A 17,213-nucleotide genomic window follows, 5' to 3' on the forward strand; every position below is an offset into this window, starting at 1 on the left:
GGGACGCGGAGGAATTACCGCGTAACACTGGTCGCTAAGCAACACCGGAAACGGGACCCAGAGTGTAAGGTAGGTAACTGTCAAACTGTGCCCTACTCTTTTGTTCAGTTTGTTCGATCAAAAACCCTATGTCTATGTAAAATATTAATTTCTCCATCTGTGTAGCAGAAATACACACAGCTGCGGAGGGAGCAGATGAGGTAAAGTTCGGTTATTGCTGCTCACGTTCAGACCAATGAAGGTCTGAAGAAGAGTCTCGACCCCAAACGTCACTCATTCCTTCTCTCCAGAGATGCTGCCTGTCCCGCTGAGTTACTCCAGCTTTCGGTTGATGGAGTAGGGACGAGAAAGCTAGAAACGAGAGACGGGGTTGGGGTAAAGCCTGGAAGTGATAGGAAAGAACTACAGATGCTGGTTTAAATCGAAGATAGACCCAAAATGCTGGAGTAACTCAGCGGGACAGGCAGCATCTCTGGAGAGAAGGAATGGGTGACGTTTCAGGTCGACACCTTTCTCCAGTTTCGGCCCGAAACGTCACCCATTTCTTCTCTCCAGAGATGCTGCCTGTCCCGCTGAGTTACTCCAGCATTTTGTATCTATCCTGGAAAGTGATATGCAGATAAAATAGGATGTTATTGGTAGATAAGTGGAGATAGTGACAAAGGCTAGAGGTGCAAAAGATCAAAAGGGGCATCAGATAAGTGATGCGAAATGTAAAGCCAGGTGGAGGGACATGGGAAGGGTGGGAAATAAGCCTAAAGAGGAAGGGAAAAGAACAGGGTGATGCAGAGGGTACACAAAATTGCTGGGGAAACTCAGCGGGTGCAGCAGCATCTATGGAGCGAAGGAAATAGGCGACGTTTCGGGCCGAAACCCTTCTTCAGACTGATGGGGGGTGGGGAAAGAAAGAAGGCCCCCTTCTTTCTTTCCTCACCCCCCATCAGTCTGAAGAAGGAGGCCTTCTTTCTTTCCCCACCCCCCATCAGTCTGAAGAAGGGTTTCGGCCCGAAACGTCGCCTATTTCCTTCGCTCCATAGATGCTGCTGCACCCGCTGAGTTTCCCCAGCAATTTTGTGTACCTTCGATATTCCAGCATCTGCAGTTCCCTTTTGAACAGGGTGATGCAGAGGTTGGTTTAAGAAATATGTATGCAATGGAGAGTTGGGAAGAGAAGGATGAGTGTGCGGCATTACTTGAAATTGGAGAAATCAGTGTTCATACCCGTGGCTTGAATGCCATCCAAGCAGAATATGAGGTGGTGTTCTTCCAGTTTGTATATGGCCTCACTCTGGCAGTGGAATGGCCAAGGACAGAATGATTGGTATCGAAATGCGTAGTTAAAATGGCTAGCAACCGGGTACTCCAGCAGACCTTGGCAGAGAGTGCAAGTGTTTTACGAAACTGTCAGGTTGCCTACACTTAGTCTTGCCTGTGTAGACCAACTCTTTAAACTGTCTATCTTCAAACTGTAAACTGCTCTTTGTTGACGTGTTGTTAAATAAGGTTTGTATTTTCAATTTTTATATTTTGGTCACCTAAAATTGTCTTTCATCAAATTGTGTTTAGGATGGGTTTATTATTGGTCTTTTTTATTACAAAAATTACAGAGAATGCTTAATGCTTATCAGGATCCATTCTCTACTGCTCAACGTCACTGAGAATTGTTCCAATAAGTGCTGGCACCTAATAGCCACTTTTCTGTTTGCTTATGTAGAAGGCTTTATCTGGAGTACTTGTCTGAAAGGTCATTATGGCTGATCAACTTCTTGAAGTTCTGACCTATCCAAACAGTACAGGTGCAGCTTGCAGCAGCTCCCAGTGGAAGAGGATTAGCAGAGAATACAGTTTGAAGGAGGATATATCCAATTTGCACAGTTTACTTGCAAAAGATAAGCTTCCTCAACATGTTGTTTAAGAAGGAACTGCAGATGCTGGAAAATCGAAGGTACACAAAAATGCTGGAGAAACTCAGCTGAGTTTCTCCAGCATTTTTGTGTAGCTTCCTCAACATGTCAGAGTCAAGTGTCTCAGATTCTTACATCAGGTAGTTGCAAACATTTCCTGCCTGCTGAAACAGCTGCTGAATGGATCAGCTAGCCAAAATTTAATAATTAACTACCAAAGTCATAAATGCCTTCAGCTTTTGGTTATAGAAAGGGTTTGCCACAGGCATTAAAAGGATCTGAATGATAGGATCAGTCAGCAGCCCACAGATTAAGCAACCCGGGTGATGGATGTTTTGTTTATCAGAAGGGCCATTCGGGTCTATGTTTCCTGCAATAAGTTGTACCTGGTTTGCAACTCTGGTCATCAGGAATTATGTTTTCAAATATACTGTCAGTGTAGATTAGTTTAGTTTAGTTGAGTTTAGAGATACAGCGTGGCCACAGGCCCTTCAGCCCACCAAGTCAGTGCCGACCATTGATCACCGCATTCTAACACTATCCTACACACACAACGGACAATTTACAATTTCACCAAGCCAATTAAGCTACAAATCTTTAATGTCTTTGGGGTGTGGGAGGAAACCAGTGCACCAGGAGAAAACCCACGCAGATTACGGGGAGAACGTACAAAGTCCGTACAGACAGCACCCATAGTCAGGATCGAACCCGGATCTCTGGCACTGTAAGTAGCAATTCTACTTCTGCGCCACCGTGTCGCCCTAGATGAGAAATTGGAGATGGCCAAGGATAGGTCCAAGGGCAACACTAGATGTCATGGTGTGGACTGGAGACTGAAAAGGACCGGTTACAATTGTACTATCTATTGCTAGCAGCCAACCATTTAAAACTGGAAGAGATGCTAGAGGTGGCTCTTTTGGGGGCAGAGATGGGAATATGTTTGCAAACATTCATTTATTTATTTATTGTTGAAAGAATGTCTGTCATTAATCCTCTTTCCTGACCAGGTATTGTGCCTTTGTTAGGATGTTCAGTAGAAGTGGACTTGAAGGTTCTGCCCTAGCAAGAGCCAAGGCCCAGCTCTCTGGGCGAAGAATGGTAGAAAGTTTAAATGTCTATGGAGATGAACTTCAGGTAATGAAAATGATTTTTTTTTATAACAATATCTTCAGTTTCTGGAATTTTTCCTTTTATTTTGTTTTCTTCCCATTTTGCATTGATTCTGACCTCCTAAGTATTTCAGGCAATGCCTATCACGGGAATAACTTTGATTTCCCCTCAAGGCTCTTCCCCTTCATTCAAATGATATTGAAAATTTGAATGTGTTAGGTTCTACTACTGGAGTTGCATGAATCTATGTGCTTTCTCTTTGAAATGATAACTGTAATAGTGTTTTAATCTTTTAATATCTTGATTTGCAGGACTATATGACTGGCTGCAAGAAAAACAGTGCCCTGATGGTTAGCCCTTTCAACAATGAAATTAGTGACCTAAGTGATCTTTCAATAGAGGACACAGTTGAAAGAGAATGGAAAGGAAAACAATCTGCAATAACTGCAGCCACTATCAGGCCAGCAGAAGGCATCAGTGAGCATTTATTGACTTACGATCAGTTCTTGAAGAAAGGAGACAAATTGGGAGTAACACAGAATCTGAAAGTGAGCAATTGTGCATTGAAAAAAGTCGATGAAGCAAACACAAAAAACCTTAAAGCTGCACCAGCAAGGGCTGGGTCCTCCAATACTGTGCTGGCCAGACTGGCACAAATAGAAAACAAAATCATGAACAGAAGGCTGAATAAACATCAAATCAATCCAGATGAAAATTTACAGATGTATGATGATGAAGAAATTTCCCCTAAGTCAAGTACTGAGCTGAGTGGAAAAGGGAGCAGGTTCCTGAAGAGAACAATGAATACTGTGGCGAAACAGGATTTAAAAGCTGAGTTTCAGAATAACGAAGCTTCAAAAAAAGATCTGCCTCATGCATATCTTCAGACTCCATTTGAAGTGGCCATTATTGATAGTGATGAGGAAGAAATGAAAAAGATGTTAGGAGGCTCCCTAGAACTCTCTGATGAAAGTGAACTTCTTAAAAGATCACAAGGGAGCCCACAACACGGCTCCAAATTGCACAGAAAGGTACTATTATTATTTCAATGCCAATGTACATTTGTAACTTGTTTTTAATGCAGTAATGCACCTTAAAACCCATTGCAAGAGCCTTGTCAGACAAAGTTTGAAACCAAACTACATAAGGAAATATTAGGAGGTATGAACTAATATTAGGACATATAACCACAAGCTTGCTGAAAGAAATAGGATTTAAGGAGAGTAATGAAAGACACTTTAGGTGGGAATTCTAGGTTGGGCTAGATAAGTAAAAGCAAAGCCACCAATGGTAGAGCAAAAGAGGTTTAGAGATGCACAGTAATGGTTAATGGGGGGTGGAAAATGGAAAGCTGTACAAAACCAATTTGAAGAGTCAGTACACAGAATATTTTTACCTTATTTGAATTAATAATTTTGTTAAGTTAATAAAAAATCAGATTCTGCAGATTATGAACATGTGTTAAGCATGTTAATCAGGAATTTACCAAAGGCTGATCCTTATCAAAGGCACAAGTTATACAGGAATATTGAAGAGGATGAGGCGAGAGTTGGTGTTGAGTGAATGGACACATATTTGGCACTCTTGGCAATTGAGGTAACGGCTGGATCCCAAAGGCTTAAAAGTTTACAGCATGTACGGGATGAGCCTCGAGGAAATTGGCCCATGACTTCCTTAGTATGGATTTGAATGTTGATGAAATGGAGTCATAGAGCTATACAGCACGGAAATGTGTCAAGCACTTTTCCCATCACTAAATCCAGGGGCCCCTTCAACAATGACTGACTCCAGCAGGAGAGATTCTGACTATCCCTGATGTTCAATGGCATTTCTATCTTCAGCCCCCGACCATCTATATCTCACAGGTTACCTTTGACCAGAAACACAAATGGATAATATTGTACTATAAGAGCTTTATATCCTGTGATGAATTAAGTATCTTTTTGACATTCCAAGCCTAACCACCGTCATTAAGGCATAAAACAAAAGCGTGATAGGTAAGTGCAGCCGAAGTATACAATAATACTCAACACCACCCAGGATAAAGCAACCCACTTATTTAACACTGTATCCACCACCCAAAACATTAATGCCCTTCACCATTGGTGCACTGTGGCTGTAGTATGTACCATCTACAAATTGCGCTGCAGTTTTTCATGCAATCTACTCTGATAGCATCCTGCACGGCCCACCCCCACCCACTCCTACCATCATCTCACCAAATCTGTGACCTCGAACACCATGCAGGACAAGCTGGGAGAGGGGATGCAGTTCATGGGGAACTTCATCACCAGCCACTTTCCCTTCAAATCATGTAATATGCTGACTTGGAAAAATATAATCAGTCCTTCATTACCGCTGGATCTGAATCCAGGGGCCCCTTACTTGAGATTATTGTGGTTGTACCTTTACCAGCAGGTCAATGGAGCAAGCACCTCAAACACTGCATAAACCAAAAAATATTTCACAGTATAAATCCACTCTTAGTATAACCATGGTTTCCTATCACTGACATTAACTTGATTAAATTACATTGTACTCGGCCTGTAACTTTGCTATAATTTTGTGCCCACCACTTACAATCTAATTAATATTGTATACACGTTTGTTTCTTTTATGCATGTACACTGTGCTCCAATGGATTAAACCCACACTGCCATTGATTTTCTTTTTTTACAGACTTGTACACCTGCATTTACACTTCCTTGAAATTATATTTTTGAACTCTTTCAGAATTCTTTCATTGATTGTATACACAAAGGGTTAGAAAATGGGTTTAATCACTTGCACTAACCCATTGCCATAGTAACAGCTGCACTTTGTACTTTGCTTCAGAAATTCAATTCTGTTGATGGCAAAGGAACTGAATTTTGGTAGTGCAGTACAATGCACAGCTCCTAGTTTGTTCCGCGTTTAATAGGGCCAAGGATGAATTTAAACCCCTTCTTATTTCATTTTCCCCCTCCCGACATTTATTGCTTCTCACTTAACTATCAATTAATCTGTTGCTTTTTGCATATTCCACTTTCTCCATCTTTGACATCTTTCACAGACCTTCTCACTGGTTGTGAAACACTTTTGTGTAATTAACAAATTGTAAGATTGTGCTCAATATCCCTAATTTGTGCAGTTCTATATCAAGAGTCAGTATCACGCCATCACCCCTGAGATGCCCGACTTCAGATTTATTTGTATCACTAATAGTGACCATGAAATTATCAGATTGTCTTATAAATAATAACCGTCTAATTAATTTACTTCCTTTGGGAAAGGAAATATGTTATCTGACCTATCAGTCATGATTCACAAACGTACCCTCCATAATGTTTGGGACAAAGACCTATCATTTATTTATTTTCCTCTGTACTCCACAATATGAGATTTGTAATAGAAAAAAATCACATGTGGTTAAGGTGCACATTGTCAGATTTTATTAAAGGGTATATTTATACATTTTGGTTTCACCATGTAGAAATTACAGCTGTGTTTATACATAGTCCCCCCATTTCAGGGCACCATAATGTTTGGGACACAGCAATGTCATGTAAATGAAAGTAGTCATGTTTAGTATTTTGTTACATATCCTTTGCTTGCAATGACTGCTTGAAGTCTGCGATTCAAGCATAAGCTAAAGATGGCTGCATACAGGCCCGGCAGAGCATCACCAGTTGCTGGGTGTCTTCTCTGGTGATGCTCTGCCAGGTCTGTATGGCAGCCATCTTTAGCTTATGCTTGTTTTGGGGGCTAGTCCCCTTCAGTTTTCTCTTCAACATATAAAAGGCATGCTCAATTGGGTTCAGATCAGGTGATTGACGGCCACTCAAGAATTGACCATGTAGAATGATCAATAGACCAGTAGAATGAATTGCGGCCAATGAGTTTTGAGACATTTGTTTGAACTAGGACAGATAGGATGTGCCTATACACTTCAGAATTAATTATGCTACTACCATCAGCAGTTGTATCATCAATGAAGATAAGTGAGTCAGTACCTTCAGCAGCCATACATGACCAGGCCATAACACCCCCACCACCATGTTTCACAGATGACGTGGTATGCTTTGGTTCTTGGGCAGTTCCTTCTCTCCTCCATACTTTGCTTATGCTATCACTCTGAAATGTTAATCTTCATCTCATCTGTCCACGAGACCTTTTTCCAGTCCCGCGATAAGTAAGCTCACCAGTGCTCTCTTTCTTCTTAATGATGTTCCAAACAGTTGATTTTGGTAAGCCTAAGGTTTGGCTGACGTCTTTAACAGTTTTATTATTGTTTCTCAGTCTTATAATGGCTTCTTTGACTTTCATTGGCACAACTTTGGTCCACATGTTGATAAACAGCAATAAAAGTTTCTAAAAGTGATGGAAAGACTGGGTTCTGAGAGCTCTATTATACTTGCATTAAGGAGGCAATTAAACACACCTCAGCAATTACAAATGCATGTGAAGCCAAATTGTTGAGTACAGAGGCAAATAAATAAATGATGGGTCTTTGTCCCAAACATTATCGAGAGTACTGTATCTTCTCTGAAACTGCCACTTTGTTCCTTTTTAGAGATGGATGATAAATGCTGACCTTGCCACCAACAGTAAATGGAAGGAAGGGATGAAACATCATTGCCTTTCTGAACAACATCCATTTACTCGTTTGCTTTCCATCAGTCAGCTAATGTTCTGTCTATGGGGCGTCACTTCCTGGTATTATGTTTCTAAATTTTGTAACAATCTTCATTCAGTACCATATTCAATAATTCCTTCAAGTGTATTTAGCATAAATAAACCAGGCTTTAGTCAATTCAATTCATGCCAAATTATATTTATATAATGGCTGAGAGCACTGGATATAGATAAATGTACAAGACCAGACAACATCCTGACTGTGGTACTGAAAGTTTGTACTTGAGAGCAGCCATGCCTCTACTCCCAGCATTTCAAGACTGTCATTCACCTGGTAAAATTGCCCAGAAAGGTCAAACCAACAAATTGCAGGACAGATCCAATCCAGCTGGTTATCACTACTCACATCATCTATGCCATCAACAGTCCTATCAAACAGCACTTATTCACCAATAACATCTTACCAAAGGCTCGGTTTGGATTTTACCAGGATCATTCAGCTCCAGATTTAATTACAGCCTGGATGAAAGAACTGACTTCCTGAGATAAAGTGAAAGCGACCGCCATTGACATCATAGCAGTATTTTACCATGTGTGGCATAAAGGAACACTGGTGAAATTAGAATAATAAGAACCATTATAGGACCGGGGTTTTCAATTACTGAGATTTAATTCAATTCAACATACTCCTTGGTCTAGGTGAAAGCACATAAATAATAACCAAATCGAGAAGCTTATCATCTTATTTGTAGCAAATATTTAAATATTTGGTCATACTGGTCTCATTTTGACTGCTGCTCCATTTTAATTGTAGCCTGTCTTGAGAAACTATCCAAGGGGCCACCTAAGAATGCCTTCTCCACCCAGTGTCGGCTCCCCTCAACTGAGTCTGTCTCCAAGAATGAAATTTGTTAAACGTATCCCAACTTCCTCAACTGAACAAAGTGAGATTAAATCTCTGGACGAGTTATTTACTGAAACCTCTATTACTGATGATGTCAAAAGTCTTGACGAGACCATTGAAGGTAAGTACCTATTTGCATCCTGATTTGAATTGGTCAAACATAAAATTGGATACTTTTATAAAGAACCTGCTCTTCACCTTTTTCTTATGATGATCCCCACTTTCAATTTGTATCTATCCCTGCTATGTAACAATATGATAACTACAGTTACATTGAAAATGGTAGCAATAGGAAAGGGTCTTTTGGAGCAATAAATGTGTCCCCTTTTTTTTATAATGATCTCTGCTGCACATTTACCTCACCATTTTCATCTATCCACTCCTTCTTGAAATATCTAATTGTTTCTTGAACTCATCCCAAGCTGGTAAATTAGATTCCTGGAGTTCTATCATGTCACCTTTTCAGCCAGGCCTTTGACAATTTCCAGTTCCTTGCGGTCCCAAAAAGCTTGTCTTTACTATGGGCATGACCACATCAGAATGGTTTGAGTGCCCTCCACTCCTTTCTAGATCAAGACCTAACGAGTTCCCCTCCACCAACACAATAATTCTTCTGGCTGAACTTGTCCACATATTGAACTACTTCAATTCCAATCATTTTCTCCAGATCAAAAGTGTAGTTATGGGCCCAAGCTATACCTTTTCTTTTGTGGGATATGTGCAATCGTCTTTCTTTCAGTCCTACCCGGGCCCACTCAAATCTTTTTCTGGTACATCGATGACTGCATTGTGGCTCTCTCCTGGACTCAAGAGAACTTGACGATTTCATTACCGTTTGCTGTTATTAATTTCCACCCTGCCCTTACCTTCACGGTCAATCACCGACTCTTCCACTTCCTTTTCTGGATATCACTATCTCTATCTCAGCAGATAGGCTAGCTACTAACATCCATTACAACTCTATATCTTTCATTCACTTGTTGAATACCAGTTGCTAATTCCCATGCCCCTTTAACGCTTGGGACCTATGCTTTAACACATTGGGGCTCCAATTCCCAATCTCACTTCAAGCCTTTTGGGGCCCATGTTCCTTATAAAAAACACTGGACCTCTGCTTACCACATTCCATTTAAATTTACCTAGTTCTATTTCCTGTGTACCCCTTAATCTCACCGGGCTATGTTTCCCATGCTGTAATTGGGAGGTGTTATTTCAGTAGCTGCATTTTATAACTGGATTGTACAATAGCTATTTGTACAATAGTAATTTAAATACGGTGTTACGTTCTAATATATTCTTTGTTTGTTTCAGACTTCAAACTAAATATTTTGACTCTGGAGGATTTGGTTCCATTTGTGGAACAAAAATGTATGAACAAATCACTGACTTTGGAGGTAACTGGTTCTAACATTTTTCACAGTCTAACTATTGAACTATGTCGTGTCAAATCCAATTCAGCATTAGCCCCTGGAAGTGGCTACAAGGTTTAAAATTTGTTAAATAACTTGCACTTTCTTATCTTCAAATGGGTGATCTGCCAATCTAATATTTTAAAAGCTCACTTAAATGTCACAATGAAGCTTAAGCCAGTCGTAGTGACAGGGTCAGCAATCAGAATTTTGCACCAATACGAGTTCTGCACTGGCTTTTTTCTAGTCTGATTGGATCTTTCCTGATCGGTTCAGAAATAATAAACAGACAATACATGTAGCTAACAAGTAGCACATTGATAATCATAAGAAGGATAATACAGTAGCTGTTTGAAAATTATTAAGAAATCAAAGTTGGTGAGTGGCTTGTTATTCTGGTTTGAGCTGGAAAATGGCAAGTTCAAGGCTGCACACCAATGTTGGACCCCCACCCTGCCCCAGACTGTCATGTGGCAGAGCACAACCTTCTGAAATGTGACCACTGAGCCTGCAACAGTTTAGACTTGGTGCGGGAACTGCAATCCTATTCATTTGATTGGAGATGAATGGCTGCAAGGTGGAAGGGTAATTAGAAGGATTCCTTTTTGAATTATTTGAATTAGGCTTCATGTTTTTAGTTATTTAAACATAGAAACTTAGAAAGTAGGTGCAGGAGTAGGCCATTCGGCCTTTCGAGCCAGCACCACAATTTAATATGATCATGGCTGATCATCCAGAATCAGTACCCTGTTCCTGCTTTTTCCCCATATCCCTTGATTCCATTAGCCCTAAGAGCTATATCTAACTCTCTCTTGAATACATTTAACAATATTACACAGTGTTAAGTGGACTGGAGTTTTTTTTACTACATGTACTACCATTCATCTCTTTCTCAAAATCAGAAAGAGATGAATGGGTAATTCTGCAGTCAATCACGCTTGGTGACCACACCGTTGGAAATGACTAGTGTAATTACCGGACTCGATTGGATATTTACACATAATTCATATCAACACTACATTTTCTGAGGATGTTGTAATTTTTGTTTCTCTACCTTTAAACTAACTTTAATTTTCTGAGTAAAAATAGAAAATGCTGGAAACACACAAAAGGTCTGGTAGCATTAGTAGAATGAGAAACAGTTAACTTTGTAGGTCAAAAACCCTTGGTCAGAATTGAGAATGAGGGAAAGCATGTTGGTTTTAAGTTGCAGAAAACATGGTGCAGGTGTGGACAGGAGAAATGTAGTATAATACGATTGCAAGGGGATAACCTATAACTCTGGTTGATGGATTAATGGGGATGGTTAGAGAGAGAGAGAATCTGAACAAAGGACCATAAAATCTGTGATATATGAGCAATATGAGAGTGAGAAAACAAACAAAGGGATGTAAAAGTTGCCTATTTAAATGTAGTGTTCTAGTCTGGCAGTGCTATTAGGGAGAGAAAACGGAGCCATTATCACAGATGGACTTACAGTTCTGGTAAATTTGAGAAACCATAAAGGAAATTGAGACAAGTAAATTGACTTAGTTTGCTATGGATCTTTTGGCTGATCAAGGAGATATAGTATATGCTATTAATGTTTAAGCAACTAATTGAGTAATATGTTTATATCACTAGTTACTTATATGTACTTCAGTGTTTAGGAATGTTTTATAAAGACAGTTTATTGATCTGTTTTTTTTAAAGAATGAAGAGAGTCAGCACTCGGGTGATCAAAGTAAACAGTCAGTTTCCTACAATTCAAGGTTAAACATGACAAATGAGGTCATCAGTTCATGTCCCCAACCCACTAAACTTTCAAGAGAGAAAAATGCAAATAACTTGGAAAATGAGATCTGGGCAGATTTTGATGCAACCGGAAGTGAAATCTCTGAATGTTTAAATGAAGATTCCAATGTATCAAAGAAGGGAAGAAAATCTCCAGGGAATGTGCCAGACCAATTAGAAGTAGATGATCAGAGCACCCTGTGTTCCAAATACTCAGAAGACTTTGAAACTTCTAACTGTGAAGTGCCATCGGTAAAAATGGATCAGGATGAATCACATTTTCAGCAGTCATCTGAAGAGGAGTCAAGAACTGATTATTCTGATAACACTTTCTACTCAACATCCTCATCCCCAACACCAGACCAATCCAATCTAGCAACTTGCACAGAGTCCTCCTATTCAGTGAGATATATGAAGTTAAAACTATCCAAAGTGGCTGTAAAAGATACAGCAATACAGACACAACCATCTGGATTTCACTACACGTGGCACAGAGGTTAGTCTATGAATATTTTTATTTTCATTTACAGAAAGCTGGAAAAGAGGTGGGGGCAGGGCAAAGCCTGGCAATTGATATATGGATAGAGCTGAGGGGAACGTGGAAGGGGAGATAGATCTTGGGCATCTGGACACAGTAATCCACCAGAGCTTATTTTTTCAAAAGCAAGGCTTCATTGCTGATGAACACAGTTTTACGCAGGGTCTTTGCAGGTGATCTTCTCATTTAAATCCAGGATTTGATTCAGCCACATTGGTGGTAGCTCTCAAAGGTTTAATTTGTTATGGGTAGATGGTTCAAGTTTCTCTGCAGCAAAATAGTCAGTCCGCATCAAACTCGTATAAACCAAGACCTTCATTGACTCTCAAAGATGTACATTTTTGAAGACATTTGACACAGCTTGTTGAAAGCAGCACCAGTACAGTTGACCCAATACTAGAATTTTTAATTGTTGCCAGTCTAGGGAGCAGTGCCTGTTGAGGTACAGAAAGTGTTCCACATCTTCCAGATCCATCTCTTTAGATGACACAATATATTTCATTTTGCCTAGAGGATGTTATTGTAAGACCTTTGTCTTGTTGACATTCAATGACAGAAGTTCTTTATCAGAAACGTTGAAGGAATTTACAACCCTTTGCAAACTAAGCAAATGTACAAACCTGAGGGTTGAGAATAACCTTGGTCATGAGTTTTTTTTAAGCCCAGAAACAACAAAGATTAGATTTATTGCCCACACAATGCTTATATCCGAGGGTATCTCAGGAGAAGTGTATGATGGCAGCCAGATATACAGAAAGCAACATGAAGATGAGCATACTGCCTTTCTAGGAGGATCTACTAGTGATGGTTAGAAGGCTGTTCAAAAAGATGCAGACCATACATTACATGGAATAAAAGAATAAAAGAATAAAAAAACCTTCTGTGGTTGCCAAAGTCAGATTTGTCTCCTGGTTTATGGTTGGCCACAATGGTCATTTTCTTGAGATTGTCAGGAATGGCCATTCTTTTCAGAGGTGAGCGATCAGTTTTTAAGGACTCAGATTTTTTTTTTCACCAATATTTTCACAATTCGTTAGATTTCTCTTCTCTGTGAAGACTTGGTTATTGAGTATATTCAATACAGAATTCGGAATATTGTTCCTTTATTTAAGAAGGGAAGAGGGGAGAATCCAGGGATTATAGGCCAGTGAGCCTCACGTCACTGGCAGGGAAACTATTCGGGAGGATTGCATTAGAAGGAACTGCAGATGCTGGTTTACACCGTAGATAGTTATGAAATGCTGGAGTAACTCACTGGGTCAGGCAGCATCTCTGGAGCAAAGAAATAGGTGACGTTTCATCAGACTGAGAATCAGGGAGGAGGAAACTAGTGGTGTCTCATGCCTTTTGGATAGGCCTATAGATATGCAGGGAATGGACGGATATGGGTTATGTGCAGATAGATGTGATGATTTTGGCATCATGTCTGACACAGACATTGTGGGCCAAATGACCTGTTCATGTACTGTACTGTTCTATGTTCTATGATAATGATAGATTTGTGTCTCTTAAATTCATTACTCTTTTCACAGATGAAGGGCTGGCAGTACTTGGAACATCTCTTGGAGCTGCATATGTGGATCCTACCCCTATTGCCAGTCACGTTATCAGCCCTGACGCAATGGAAGGTAAATATTTTGCATGTAACTTTATGTAAGAATACTAAACAGAAGTGTGCAACATCTAGCAAATCTGGAATGGAAAATGATGCTTAGTAATGGTGTGTAAAATTGCAAAGGTGTATTGAAATAACCTATGCACCTGAAGCTGATCGGATGAAGTATATTACTTTCTTAAAATAGAATCTGAGTAGGTAGATTAATCATCGAAAAATTATGCTAACTAAGAAACAGGAAGCTGAATAATGATGTAGAATAGTAGAATTAATGAGGTACAAAACAATTATGATCAAATCTGTACTCATTTGAGCAAGTTGATGTGAAAAAAGGATGAAAGCTGTGGTTGGGAAGTTAGAAATCTAATATGTGGGACAATAGACAATAGGTGCAGGAGTAGGCCAGTCGGCCATTCGAGCCAGCACCGCCATTCAATGTGATCATGGCTGATCATCCACAATCAGTACCCCATTCCCCATATCCCCTGACTCTGCTATCTTTAAGAGCTCTATCTAACTCTCTCTTGAAAGCATCCAGAGAACCGGCCTCCACCGCCTTCTGAGGCAGAGAATTCCACAGACTCACAACTCACAACTCTGTGTGAAAGTTTTTCCTTATCTCCATTCTAAATGGCTTACCCCTTATTCTTAAACTGTGGCCCCTGGTTCTGGACTCCCCAACATCGGGAACATGTTTCCTGCCTCTAGCGTGTCCAAACATTTAATAATCTTGTTTGTTTCAATAAGATCCCCTCTCTTCCTTCTAAATTCCAGAGTATACAAGCCCAGCCCTCCATTCTATCAACATATGACAGTCCCGCCATCCCGGGAATTAACCTGGTGAATCTACACTGCACTCCCTCAATAGCAAGAATGTCCTTCTTCAAATTTGGAGACCAATACTGCACACAATACTCCAGGTGTGGTCTCACTAGGGCCCTGTGCACTGCAGAAGGACCTCTTTGCTCCTATACTTAACTCCTCGTGTTAAAAAGGCCAACATGCCATTCGCTTTCTTCACTGCCTGCTGTATCTGCATGCTTACTTTCAATGACTGATGAACAAGGACCCCCAGATCCCGTTGTACTTCCCCTTTTCCCAACCTGACACCATTTAGATAATTTCCTTCCTGTCTTTGCCACCAAAGTGGATAATCTCACATTTATCCACATTAAACTGCAGTATTCTCAAATTGAGGCTCTTGATGTAAACTGCTTATATTTTTCAGCAGTGCAGTTGTGTGGGAGACTAATGTAGTCATACAGCATGGAACCAGGCCATTCAGCCCCATTTGCCATGCTGACCAAGATGCCCCATCTGCACTAATCCCACCAACCTATGTTTGGCCGATATCCCTCAAATCCTTTCATATCCATGTCCTGCCCACATGTCTGTTAAAGACAAATTAATAAATAATTAATATAGTGCCTTATCTGTAACTTTGCATCTTAAATATACGGTTTTCTCGATGATTTCAATCACAATTCCTCTATCCATCAAGAAACGTGTAACAAGCTATTTGTTGTAATATCAGATGATACTTCAGATTGCTATGAAGACCAGGCACATTGTATTTAAAATGTGGAATTATATTGTGCAGCATGCAAATCTACCTCTGGGAATCTAAAAATTCAAGTTTGATTCGCTCATTGTTTTTAAACACAAAAATTTAAATAAAAAGATAGCTGAAAATGCCGCAGGTGGCACCATCACACATCCTGCAATCTAGTAGATTGGGTAGCATGATAAATCAAAGGGACGGATGAAGAGGCTAAAGTTGATTTGGGAATTTGAAACTCTGTGATGCATTTCGTGGCTGATCACTGGTACTTTAATTTTAATCCGTGACTTGATAATCAGTTAATCAGTGACTCGATAATCCGATGAACTACATTTTGGGCAACAAGTTGGAACACAGCATCATATTTTTTTTAAATAATAAAATGAGTTGTGCTGGAAATGAAACCTACCTGTCCTGTGGTGACTGCATGATTATGGATTATTGCACTTCAGTATAATGTGCCACTTACCGCTGCATCTGCTTGTCAAATCCACAGCACTGACTGCATACAGTCCTGCCACTTTAGCGCTGAATGACTTGCTGAAACAGCAGCTCTCTTTCACTCGCCAGTTTCTGCAAGTCAATCGACATCTCTACTTGTCCATTATTGCTTCAATAGAACAGGATAAATATCATTACACGACTTTGGAAGAAACTAAAGAGGTAAGCAAGCAGACCACCCTCCTCCTCTCAATCAGTCAGAATCATTTCTGCTTAATTTGAAGGAGAGATGGATTATACAATATAGACTAATTTTAAGTCTGATAATTTTGTCTTACATTTGTTTAGTACCTTTGATTTGGAAATAATATATTTCAGCCACAATCTTAAGTGCACCGAAAAAAATCAAAGGAAATAAATTAGGAAGAGGATTCGGAGAGTTGGATGTTAAAGAAAGAGGGAAAAGCAGAATGGGAAATACATTCCAAAATCTGGTATCCAGGCAGATAATGTGGCTTGTCTGCAAGGCATCACTGATGGGAAATGTTGGGATCTAAAGGCTGAGCAGTAGTTTGAGAAAAGGACTTGCATTTATATAGCATCTTATATATGACGTCAATACATCCACAAATATATGTACATATTTAGATACTTATGTAGTCACTGTTGTAATGCAAAAAATACAACTGCTATCTTGATCACAGGAACATGTTCAGAGACATTCATTAAAAAATAACCAACTTGGAGAAGGTGGTACAGGCAGGGGAAATATTTTTATTTATTTACTCTTTAACTTACTATGTCGCCAATTATTAAACCTATGCCATCTTAACTTGTTGTACCAATCCTTGCATAGTATGTCAGAAATCATAGATCACCACCACTGACCTTGGACCAGGCCCTGAAAGAAGTGCAAGAGGAAATGCAGCAATATCACGTCATTTGACTGCCTGATTTTACACTGCCAGCGATGGAGAAAAGAGCAACTGCTGCCAAGATTGGTACTCGTAACAATGTTATCCAGTAAAGCAATCAATCTCTTGCTGCTGATCTGGTAAAGCAAATTTTCAAACTCTGGTTCTATGTATATCCCAATTTTTAAATCCTGAGTAAGCATATTTCTAATCTTGACACAAATTACAAGCAGATATGGATGAAAAATGTGTAGAATAACTCACACACTTTGTGCAAAAAGAACAATTATCTCTGTAGAATTTGCTAAATTTTTCGTGTTTTGTAGCAATAATCGTCAATATGTGAACAACATTCACTCATTAAATGTTTTATATTTGATCACAGTCCAAGACCACATGAAGTTTGTGAGAAGAACGTCTATAGGCCTCT

The 17,213-nt window shown here is 39.7% G+C and overlaps 1 protein-coding gene across 3 annotated transcripts; it reads left to right on the plus strand.

Moving 5' to 3' along the window:
- The first annotated feature begins 13 nt into the window (after window positions 1-13).
- On the plus strand, window positions 14-17,167 carry c29h19orf44 (chromosome 29 C19orf44 homolog). 3 transcript variants are annotated; one of them, XM_033046729.1, is made up of 9 exons: window positions 14-69; window positions 2,912-3,038; window positions 3,326-4,045; window positions 8,443-8,653; window positions 9,844-9,926; window positions 11,634-12,210; window positions 13,785-13,880; window positions 15,925-16,091; window positions 16,726-17,167. In XM_033046729.1, the coding sequence occupies exons 2-9, from the start codon at window positions 2,931-2,933 to the stop codon at window positions 16,813-16,815; spliced, it is 2,052 nt and encodes a 683-aa protein (XP_032902620.1). In that variant the 5' UTR covers window positions 14-69; window positions 2,912-2,930; the 3' UTR covers window positions 16,816-17,167. The 3 variants fall into 3 exon arrangements, with proteins under 3 accessions (XP_032902620.1, XP_032902621.1, XP_032902619.1); XM_033046730.1 differs by having other exon boundaries at window positions 15-69; window positions 2,930-3,038; XM_033046728.1 differs by lacking the exon at window positions 14-69 and adding an exon at window positions 81-200.
- Window positions 17,168-17,213: the final 46 nt, after the last annotated feature.

The sequence above is a fragment of the Amblyraja radiata genome, chromosome 29 (assembly GCF_010909765.2).
Source record: "Amblyraja radiata isolate CabotCenter1 chromosome 29, sAmbRad1.1.pri, whole genome shotgun sequence".
Taxonomy (NCBI): Eukaryota; Metazoa; Chordata; class Chondrichthyes; order Rajiformes; family Rajidae; genus Amblyraja; species Amblyraja radiata.